Raw genomic sequence first — 12259 nt, forward strand, 5'->3', positions numbered from 1 at the left:
ACTTTAAAGACAAATTGGGGAATTTGCAGAAAACATGTAAGTCTGAATCCAACCGTGTAAATACAGCACGGAGGAGCGATGGGAAACGGTTGTGATTGTTGAGATTGAGAAAGACGAGTTTATCCGTTTTGTATAATAGCTAGGGACACCAATAAAACTAACAGCGCTCAGGCATTGTTGAGACAAGCAGTTGTGTGTTTGCATGTGCCGTCTTTTTTTAGTGCAAGTGTGTATTTATGGCCACGCATTGTCTTGTGAATGTGCCTGTTTGGATGCAAGGGTGTGGGCAAATGTGTATCCACTGTGATTATGTTAACAAGAACACAGTGTGTGTGTGTGTGTGTGTGTGTGTGTCATCCAGAGTGTCTTTGCAGGGTGTATTTCTGTCAGTTTGTGCGTGTTTCTAATGTTTACAAGACATTAGGAGTGGGAGTGTGTTCCTGTGTTTATCCTGCATGTCCAGAGATAGTGACAGAGCTCCGTAAACAGTTTACAGTAAATAAGCTTTTTCCCTGCAGCAATAAAGGTCCGATGAGACTGAACTCTGTCCCCCGCTAGCCAACCTCCTCGAGTCATGAAAAAACAGATTCCCCGGCCAACTAAAGCACTCTGCAGCACTTCTTTATTTTATCGCTTTCGCTGCATCCGTCCGGGGCCCTCCCAACGATAGCACACAGTTTTCAATTAGTCTTGGTACACGGACGTGTAGAAAAATGTTACTCCAGGGGGGACGGAGAGAAACAATTTGCCCTGAGATGTCTCACTCCTGGAGAGCAAGTTGACAAATGAACATGCCGTGTGGTGTAATGGAGGCCCCTGGTAAACTGCCACTTATCAAAGAGTTGCAGAGGAGGGGGGTGAATGGTCTCTATCAGGCCTGCCGAGCCCCCCCGCTCTGGGCCTCCAGCTGGGTAAATGGATGGACACCAGTGGGAGAGTGATGGGCGAATGGGGGAGGTCTCAATGGGGGTAGCAAAGGCCAAGTGGGCTTTGGGGTTTGACAAGATGCTGCTTTGAATTTTTCCCTGCCAACTCCTCTTGGACTTATTGTCGGTTCTATTTATTGTTTGAAGAAAGTTTAAACACTGGGATCTGTGTGGCTCATTGAGGCCTCCATTTAAATTCTGCTTGAATGTCACCTGTGTTATTTCAGGTTCATTGTTACAGCAATAAAATTTCAAGTATAACTTACCTGCCTTTTACACCGGCCCTTCAAGAGTCAGCAGTCCATTTACTGCTCTTCACAAATTCAGAAACAGCAAATAAGTACAGCAGTACTCTGTCAGTACACTACACCAGTGGTTCCCAATAGCCCCCCCCCCAAAAAAATAAAATAAATAAATAAATAAAAAATACATTGCTGTCAAAAAGTTACATCAATTAGGTTTCTTTTAATCAATAAAAAGCCAATGGAGCGGGCAGACACACGTTCTTAACAAAGGAGCTTTTGATAAACTAGTGCGTCATTGGGATTTTAGTTCATATATGAAGCTGACATTAACAACCTCAAAGACAAAGCTTCTTGGCCCCCCTGGAGACTATAAAAAAAACTGTTTCTACTTTGAATTCTCCAAATAATATCCTCCTCCGTTCTCACATGAACTCACTTAGTAGCAGAGGAAACTCCTGGTGAAGTCGAGTGAAAAATGTCTGTTTGCTTTACACAGAAGTTTTCTGCAAGTGTGAAAGACTTAAACAGACTCAGCTATCAGCTATAGAAGATGAAACAAGCAGTGATTTCTACAGATGTGGTTTAATGTATCCCATTCTCACCTTTCAAGGAATAAGAAGATTTACCACCACGTGTAATAAAAAAAGACTTGGTGTTCATTGTTTAAAGTGGTTCATTATAAGCTGTGATTTTTTTTTTTTATATATTTTTTTTTTTTTTCCAATGCGTTGTTGTATCACACACGTAGCATTTAAGCTTGTGTCAAATTGCACACTGCTGAGAATAAAACAACAGAATGAGGTCATGTTGGGAAAGCTGTCCCCGGTGTCGAGCTGGCGGTAAACAGTTCTGACCACAGTGTGGACAAAGACCGCCCGGCGATGTGACGCACGGCCTGATCCTGCAGGTTTAGCGGTAAAGAAGAGTCCCAGGTGGGTCAGCGGCATGTTGGGAAACATCGGTGAAACACGGGTCAGCGGAGTAAAAGGGGCGTAAGGCTGTGAGGGGCAGAGTTAGAGGAAGAGGGGCGGGAGGGCGAGGGAGTATAATCGACCTGTGAGGGCGGCGACCCCACTCCCGGGGAATAATTGTTCACACATTCATCTCTTAACCCGTTGGCCCTAATAGCAGCTCCGCCTGGGCCATTAAAAAGAAAGGAAGTGAGGTGATTTGTGCAAATGCTTTACTTGCTGCCATGTGATGCTGGGCATTCTTAAAGCTCCTTTCTAGCTGTGCTCCCACTCAGGCTATGTAAGACAATGGCTCTTCAATGTGCCAGCTCTTATACACGTATTACAGTAATCTGAGGGCACATCTGCAGCAGGTCACAGGGTCTCGTTCATTCTCTCGCTGTTCTCTTTCTCGTTACCTCGCCTGCACTCCAGCTGCATTTGCTTGAAAATGTCATCAGAGGGATTTAGTCAAGGGTGGTGTTTTGTTTTGTGTGCGACAATCTTTCCATTTGGATTTTCATTTGTCCGTGTTAAAGTCAGACTGTGTGTAGAAGGGGATAAGTGTGCAATAGTTTGTCTGCTTGCAAATCCCAAATTTATCCCTGTCAGGCATTTTTGACAAGTTAAATCTAGCCTTACACAACTCTGGTCAGTGTAGGGACAAGCCGGCGGTCCTGGGAGCTGTTTGAGTGTTTCTCTCGTAATCTTTTTCACAGATTAACTTCTGACAGTAACATTTCACCGAGAGAGAATCCTTTGAATCTTTTTTTCTTCCCCGGGATTTAATTCAACTGGGGCCAACCTTGTGCCAAATATGGCTGACAGGAAACAAGAGGCCGGGTCAGAGCCGACACTCCTCTCCTTGTTCGGGACTCCCAGGAGGCTTTGAGGACTAGCAGAAGCTTGGCTGTGCTCCTCGACGCTCTCCTCTCTGACCTGGCCTCGTCTGCAGGGTTGGGGGGGGGGGGGGTTTATCAGACGGATGCTGAGGCACATCCGACTCTAACCCCCCCACAAACACACACACACACTCACACACTTATACATTGAAAGAGAGAGTTAAGCAAGATCTTGCTGAGGTTTTCTTTGATGTTACAATTTTGAAGACAAACAGCAGAATTTTGCACATTAGTGGTTTGATAAGAGTCAACCAAATCTCTGCAGTGGGCCCAGTCATACAAATAGGATGAAAGCTTCATCGACGTGTGTCTGGATGTGTGTGTGAGTGTACATGTGCATGTGCATGTGCGTGTGTGTGTGTGTCATGGCACAGTGCACACAAAGACAGCCTGATAGAGAATGTAGGTTAAGCAGCTGGTGTGTTCCTCTACCGCCCTGCCAACAGGGATCTGCTCATACAGGTGTAAATACAGCTGCCGGACGCTACTCTGTCTCTCTCCCTCTATCTCTCTCTTTATAAAACACACACACACACACACACACTCACAGATATATAAAAAGAGAGAGACTACTGTCTGCACAGACAGACAGATGGTGTCTCCGCACTCCTGTGCGAGTATAGCGTGAAACCATATGATATCACCCCCCCCCCCCCCCCCCCCCCACACACACACACACACACTCTAGGGGCCAAACCTGCTGCTTCACTCACTGTGTGTCAGTGTGTGTGTGAGTTTGGTAAATTGGTGCAGCCGTGTGGATGCAGGAGCAGGCCGCACAGCTGCATGTCCTGATGCATTAATACTGACGCCTCCTCTGGACTGAATGGATGAGCTGAAGTCTCATGGTGTCCTAAAGAGCTGTTACAGCTGTTTCAGGTCCTTGTGTAGACTGGTACACTGAGAAGCTGCCGTTGTTCTTTTCATTTACATTTTGTCAACAAACACAAAAGGAAATAATGATGTGATTGCTGCCAGTGTTCCTTGAAGTCATAGAGCTCTATGGCTGAGAGAGAGGCAGGCATATATTCTCTTTATACTGAAACTCTGGATAAAGTCTGAGTAAGAAATCTGTCTGTTTTCATTCACACAGCTCCCCCCCTAAGATTCAGGAGCTTCTCAGCAGTTTTGTGCATGTGTGAAAGCGCTGCTGAATATGTGATATATCAGCTCCATTATCATAATATTTACAGCGATACTCAGCGATAGATGAGCAGTTTCTCAGAAGAGCGTCACCTCAAGATGAGAAGCAGAGAGAAATGAAAGTACAGACTACGAGAAGCAAAGCAATCAATCTGACGTGATCACGCCCTGAGGCTCACTGCCAATAACAACACAAAACTCCAAAACTCAAGCAGAGAAAAAAGACAAGGGTTTTGGTTTTTTTTGTAGCAACTGAAGCGGCGCTGAAAATGGAAGCAAATGATAGGAGCAGGAAGGGCAATATAAATACAGGAAATCACAGGGTGCAACACCCAAACTAAGGCCCAATATGGACAAATTAAAACACCTTAGAAATGTTCAGATCGTAACAGGATGAATGACAAAAAAAAAAATAAAGATATTCATGGTAATGAGAGCTGTTATTGACGGTAAACATAAAACACACCTATTATGACGAGCTTCGATGAAGTCAAATACTACAACTGCTATACCCAAATGCTAAACCACCAGGACGGGCGTACAATAACAAATGTCCCGTCATTATAGGGACACCACAGAAGCCCACAGGCAATCATGCATTTTACAAACCAAATGAACCAAAGAGGTTGTCTGGATGAATTTGGAGGATGCTCGGATGTTGTTTATGTTGACTGCACGTTCACAGCTGTATTTTGTATCCCCACAGCTCCTTTATCAAATATCACATGGGGGGGGGGAATCAAACCCTCATCTTCGTCTGTTTGGATCATTATACCTTTCCCCATTCAAACAGGGCATGAAAATGACATTTAAATGAATTTATTGAAATCTGCCCATATTTATGGAGCCACCTGTACTCTATGTAAATGCACTTAGCAAAGGCCTGTAGTTGCTGATGTTCTTAAAGCTACATGATTTCAATGCATGGCGTAGATCCAAGTTCAAAAAAAAAAAAGTGTGCTTGAGAGCTGAGCTGTATGACTTTAGAAATAAAATACTCAAAGACATTAGGACCACACTGGGATTAATACGACTTCGAAGAGAAAGAAAACTTCAAGCGAGGTTTTATTTCTCTTCTCGATGTACATGATGGGTTTCATCCGTTTCCCAGAGAACAAATGTGGCGTGCGTGTTGTGCTTCATTACCCTATGCAAAAAGGTGGCGGCCTGAGACAAAAGGAGTCCATAAGCATCAGCTGGATGTGTGAGAGGAAAACGCTCTGGCCTGCACAAGGCCAGTGTTGACACAATACAGTGTTTTTATAGCATGATGAATGGGGAAAGACAGCAAATCACAGACTGGAGTTACACGCGTCTTACAGTGTGATTTAAATGTTCCTCCACAGCAGCCAAACTGTACATTTAGTGAGGCTTCAAAACAAACCTTTAACACTCACCCTGTGGACACAATGTCTTTGAAAGGATCCAATTCGGACGGGCATTATTATACAAAGGGAGTTGTTTTTTGAATGACCGAATTGAGTGAAAGGACAAGAGTGTGGTTTATTCATTCAAATTCTAGCTTTTATATTTATCTAAACTGTGACACAAGTGGGAGTCCGAGTCCTAAAAAGAGCCGAGCTGCAGAGTCTGTACTTTTATCGTTAACAGAAACAAACACTCTGAAGCATCACATATTGAGAGGACAACATTTTTTTTATTTTTTTTGGTCATAATAAGAAGCCCATTCCTTCAGAGGTCCCGTTTAAATGATTCTATTTAACTTATTTGAGGAAAATAATTCATTCAATTCTGTTTTTTTTAAGATTTTTAAGATGTGATTAAAGGTTTAAAACACATTTTAATCAGGTTATAATTATATAGGGACTAATTTGATGTGTTTAATGTTTGTCTAAAAGGTTTATTTCAGCTGAAAGCTCCAAGAAACTTTCATTCATTCTCTCACGGGTGAAGATAAAACATTTTCAGATACTTTAAGACACCAGATTTAAATTTCTAATTTCAGACTTTTTAAGATTTTTAGGGATTCTTGAACAGTGATGATATTCTTTATTGTTTTAATAGTGACAAGCGTCCTTCTAGAGATCCATGCTGCATTGCACATTTGCTTCCAAACTCGTGTTCCTGAGTAGGATGGAGGCAGAGGAGTGTATTTACTGGCTGTGTGTGTGTGTGTGTGTGTGTGTGTGTGTGTAGGACCTACCCGGTGCGTTTGGTGATGGTGCCCAGAGTCATGGGCTGTTTGATCTGAGCCAGCGGCAGCACCACGGTGAGGCTGGGCAGCGGGGACAGTCGCGGGTTCCCCATGTTGTTGTTGGTAAAGTTGTTGTAAGAGTCCTGGCTGCTCAGCTTGGCTGCAGGAACACACAAACACACCTTGATTAGACATGTTTCTTTCAGACACTAGCACTGGATGTTCCCTGGACAGCAAGGTCAGAGACATGGGAGGGAAAAGACAGAAGAGTATGTGAATCAGGAGATAATGGTGGCACGATACAGAGAATTACAATGTGAATAATAATAATGTTTTTATACATAATTCATCTTTCAGTGCTTCGAGGTTCCCTTTTTCAGCTCAGTGGCCTTTAAAGATGCTAATTCTGATGCTAATGCTCATTTTCAGATTGATTTGAATTTGACTCATTCACTATAAATTCCACAGACCAAAGGACCTTGTTTACAAAAAAACCCATGAACAAGTTCTGTGAGTTGTGTTTTTTTCTCTCTACCAAACACTTACACACAAAACATACACACACACACACACCAGCCCAGGTTCAAGGTATCCTGTGGAATGATTGGATATAACCAGCTCAAGATGCGACATTACAGAGGCTTGAGCTCTGCTTCTAGTGCCTGGCAGTCAGTTAATCAAGGCCAATCAACAGGCCCTGCACACGAGTTCAAAACACACACACACGCACACGCACGCACGCACGCACACACGCACACGCACACGCACACACACACACACACACACACACACACACACACACACACACACAGAGGATCCAGGAAAACACATCTCATCTCACATATCCCATCCAGCAGCTCTCCAGCCAAACTCAATCAGGCTGTGTCAAAGGGGCTGCATCGAGGCCTACTGACCTTAAACAACTACATCAGGAGGCCGGCTGCACGTTCGAGCTCAGTTTTTAGAAACATTTCTTTTTTTGTTTTTACAATTTACTACAAAGGTTATGCATACATAATGAGAGACATCCGTTTTTGTTCATTTTGATTTTTCTTGAGCCCTTAAATAATGACCAAGACAACAGTTAAGAATATACTTGACAGTTAAACATTTCTGAATGAAAATAAACAGCTTCATCAACTTTGGATTTGGGCAAAAGTTTTAGGAGATACATTAACTTTTACTTGTACGAAAGAAACGAAATAAATATTTAATAACACAAAGATCTGATAGGCAGAGCTGGACCTGCAACTATTCTGTGATCTGCAGGAGAAAACCACTGGTTTGATCAATGACGTCAGAGGCCTTGGAAGGCCTGAAACTGTTTCAGGTTACACAAAGGTTCATCTCTGTAAGAATTATTTATTTTTGGAGGACGCATTTTCATCGAGAAGATTCGCTTGTGAAGACAATGCAGCAGAGGTTACAACAAACTCGGAGCATTTAATGAATGTACATTATAGTCATTTAGACCGCTGAATATGTAAGTATGTAAAGTATGTTTACATGTAAAAAGAGGGAAAAGAGATCCAAGGTAACAAAACAAACAAAAATCCTGGAATTGTCCTTTAATGACTACAATGGAAAAAGAAACAGTCATACAGAAACATTTGTCCACAGAGGACAAGAGTTGGGGATTATAAAACAAATATGTTTGTAATCCTGCGACAATAGACACACACAAAAAAAGTGTATCCTGCTGATTCAATGGGCAGCCCGAGGAAAATTCCAAGTTCAAGTGCTTTCAAAAGAAATAAAGAGCAAACCTGTGGGTGCACCACAATACACAGCTCTGAATGTTTTCCTTGTTCCATTTGTTGCCTTAATAGATGAGTGACAGCCGCGAAACATAAAGGAATGAAAAGCAGGGAGGGGGGACGCGGACACAAAGAAAAACAAGGCGGACATCAAAGGTTACAATAAAGGTAGAGGAGGAGAGTGCCTTGTCATTATTTGGAAGGAGCGATCAAGAGGAGGCTGAATGGAAGCGGAAAGGGACTGCTGAGTGTTTTGGTCCAGTCTTTTAGATCATTAACGTGCAGCTCTGAGTTTCATTAGTCCTGCCAAACCTCCGCTTTGTGGTCCTCCAAAGGTCTGTCTTTTAGACCTCCGCTGGCCAACAAAGCTGCGTGACCTTCGGCTGGGGGAGAGGAGGGAGGCCATTACACAAACCTGGCCTTGGTTTCCCTTCTACGCTCCTCTCTCGGTCAGACTAACTGAGGTCTGAACCAGGGCAGCTCCTGAAAGCCCTCAGCCTTTCAAAAAAGTGCTACACCCCCAGAGCCAGGGCAGCCACCTTTTGTGTTTGTGTGGAGGGCAGACGGAGAAATAAAAACTCTGTACAGGAAGGAGCCTGAAAAGCCATAATGGTGCTTCAGCTAAGAGGGGGGAGGATTTGGGGCTTCTGGTGGTGTGTGTGTGTGTGTGTGTGTGTGTGTGTGTGTGTTTGTGTGGGGCGGGGGGATTTTTTTATCCTTCAAAACGAACATTTCACTTTTGCACTGCTGAATTTATTGACCCTGAGGATTAAAATAAGCCTCGCTGGATCGCAAAACAGGTGTGGATGCACTGGGGGGGGGGTTGATGACTGCCCCTATCCTGCGCACTCCAACCCGTCACGCCGTGCTGTCACTCAAGCCCATAGAGTCCTGAGCTGTCACCCCCCCGTCCGCAGTGAGGACGAGTTAGCGTGGAACGTGTTAGAGCTCACGCTCCTGCAGAAGATGATCCATGGAAAGACAGCTTGGATGTCTGAGAGATAGACAGCAGGGCGTGTGTGTGTGTGTCAAGGGGGGGGGGGGGCAGACAGAGTGGCTGAAATGGGACATCGATCATGAGAATGACTTGCTTCTAAAAAAAATTACAAAAATATCAAAACAAGTCCTGGCACTCAAAGTAGTAACGTGAGTCTGCCACCTCGAAGCACACACCGGCCTTTATAGCATTACACGCCTCCATTCTACCCTGTTCGTCTGCTTTCATGTTGCTCTGGTGTGTCTGTTTCTATTCTGCTGTCATGCATGTTGTGTTTTAAGTGTGGGTAATGGTTTTAATGTGTCACCCTGTTTGAATGTACTTTAAATAGTTTAGATTTGCACATGCATCTAAGGGTTTGTTTGTTTTCATAAAAAAATAGTTTCAGAATAATAAAAAAAACACTTTTGTCTGTCGCCAAATAGCCCCGTCCTTTGTGAGATTAATCCGACACATTTGAAGAAGACATTTCCTAATGCCATCAAACTGACACTAAAATGAACAAAAACTAAAAATATACAACCCTCACGTTCACAAGTTCGTACTAAAACACCTATAAATACCTGATAAAATTGCCTGTTATATTGTTTTTATGTATTGAGTGTTTCCTCAGCTTCGTATTCATAGATGCTTTATTACATCTCAGGTCATCGATGACAAAGGTGGAGATGCAGACGATATTTTACAGGTGAAGTTATTTTCACTTCCTGAGCAGCTGTGTAAATACAGGCAGTGAGTCAGGGTGCCATTAAAAGACTTTTGCAAATGCAGTGTTGTAAAACTGCACTTCTTGGCTGTTATTTTCATAGGCCGAGTGCTGGAGCAGAGATATGCAAACACAAGATTAAGGGTGTGTCTACGTTTTATCTATGGCTCACAGTAGGTGCAGGAAGACGGCCTGTGCATGAGGACATCGTCTCCAGAATAGTCAGAGGAAAATATCAATTCACAGATATGTAAGAATCTTATCAATCAAACAACAGTAGTCTATATATTTTTTATTTGAATGTTTTATGTGGTGTGTTTTTCACAATAAGAGCTGATACAGAATTTAAAGACTTGTGAGTAGTCCAAAGATTCAGATTTTACAAGCCGCTCTGAAAAACCCACCTTGGACATTGAAAAACTTTGTTCTGCAATATTCAGCACCTTATATTATTTCTACATTACCATCATGCACATGCTCTAGTATCATCACATTTACTTTGAGTCACCTGTTGAAATGTGCATGTTGCACAGAGGTCGGAAAAAAATCGATTCATGTAAAAAATCAAGATTTTCATGATTTGAATTATTTTTGGCTAGTCAGTTGCTCCCTGCTAATTGCTAATGCTAGCTCTTTAACTCAGTAGACTGGCTGAATTTATTGCTGCTCCATTTCTACAGTCACGCAGATGACTGGAGTAGATCCTGAAGTGTCTAGTCATTCAAAAATAGACTTTGAATCATGAATCAAAAATGGATTCTCAATCAAATCGTGAGAAACTTAAAGATACAAACGCCATGAAACTGTTTTTAAGTTAAGGCATCAGTGGACCACAAACTCTCATGTCCTGTCAAATAAAAAGACTGTTATTGCAAATGGAGTTTGGTGGTTTTGAAAAGACTGCTGCAATGGCTGTTTCTGGCATTAAAAATAAGACTTTTGTTTCATTAAAACTGTATCTCTTTGTAATGTTGTTTGACATTTAGAAAACCTGACATTGAGAATCTGAGCTTGCAGGTGGCAAACACATAATCTTCAGGCAAACCACTCGCCCTCTTCAAATGGATGCTCTTTAGCAGCTTTCACTAGAAACTCTATCAAAATGTTTTGAACAAATTAGCTTTAAAATACTCTTTTCAAATGTTACAAGATCTCACAACTGGAAAATTAAATCTGTGCAGAGAAGGCCACAAAGAAAAGGCGAACTACGGCGACTACAAAGAGGGAGCGAGAGAGGTAGACAGATGAGAAGTGCAGATAGTATTAGACAGAGGCCATGATTTGATTAATGACTGGCGCGAGATGTGCCCAGGCACTGATACATGACATCCCCATGGTAAGAAGATCCATCAATGCAAATCCAGCTCTGTCGCCTTCGTCCAGAGAAAAACTCTGACCCTGCCAAAAAGTCACACTGTCACCTGACCCCCGTCTCTCGCTCTCCTTTAATCCAGCCATCAATCCAGCTCTCCTCCATCCGTCCGTCCGTCCGTCCTTCCATCCATCCCTCCCTGTCTCAACAGCATTTGCATTCTTTTCTGGCATTAAGCCTCTCTCTCTATCCTTCGCACTCTTTGGCTCTCCTCAGCCGCCCTCGGGTCATGCTATATCATGTTTCTCTCCCCTCTTTTAATACTCGATTTGCATCCAATCCAAGCAGGAGGCTTCCAATGAGGAGGCGACGTGCAAAAGGACAAGCGCAGAAGACTGTATGTGCACACAAACACTGCGTCTTATTTGAATTGTTCTGCCAGTGTGGATCAAGGATAAACAAAGTGCAGCCAGTCAGCAGAGGAGCTGAGCGAGGGAGTTTTAGCAGGCAGCAGGTCCTTCAGGTGACAAGTACAGTGATGATTTGGGAAACAGGTGACTTGGAATTGAAGGTGATATTTCAGCTGTGGGCAAAGAAAGAGACGTCATGAAAATGAAACGATGCCCCAGTCATGGTTCTGACTAATCTTGAGTTTTGAGATATTGTTTATTTTTTACATGAATGTGTTAGAAGCAACACAAAATGGAGTTCTGATGGAGTGGAATAAAAACTTTGCAGCAGCTGTAAATGTGCTCGTGAGAACTGAAACCTTGTGACGGTGCAACAGCTTTCAGATCATGGATCACAAGCAGCCACTCAACCTCCCGTAGTGTGAAGCTGAGTGGCAAGTTTCACAAACAAACAAAGCAACAAAGACATACTTCAGTGTAATCACACAGAGTATAAATAGTAAACTGCAACAACAAATATCTGTTGACCAAGGCCTCATGCACTGAAGGTGTCAGGTTTAAAAAACAGCAGCAACCTGCAGAGCTGAGAGATGAAGTCGAGTGCTTAAATCTGCAGTTCATCAAGAGGACACTTTGACTGGCTCTACGAGTGAGTCAGTCTCATTGGGTCACACTCGGGTGACTGAAGTGACAGGTGGGTCGGTTGGAGCTGTTAGGAGGAGGATTAAAACCTGCATCAGTTCAGCCTCTGTTTCC

At 43.1% G+C, this 12259-nt stretch overlaps 1 protein-coding gene across 4 annotated transcripts in view; it reads right to left on the reverse strand.

Moving 5' to 3' along the window:
• The window catches only part of bcas3 (BCAS3 microtubule associated cell migration factor), a 289933-nt gene that overhangs the window by 201412 nt on the left and 76262 nt on the right, over positions 1-12259 (reverse strand). For all 4 annotated transcript variants that reach the window (XM_079354708.1, XM_079354709.1, XM_079354711.1 and 1 more), the window contains exon 16: positions 6331-6481. In XM_079354708.1, the coding sequence (XP_079210834.1) occupies positions 6331-6481 (151 nt within the window). The remainder of the gene's footprint in view (positions 1-6330; positions 6482-12259) is intronic.

Source organism: Symphodus melops (assembly GCF_947650265.1).
Source record: "Symphodus melops genome assembly, chromosome: 10".
Taxonomy (NCBI): Eukaryota; Metazoa; Chordata; class Actinopteri; order Labriformes; family Labridae; genus Symphodus; species Symphodus melops.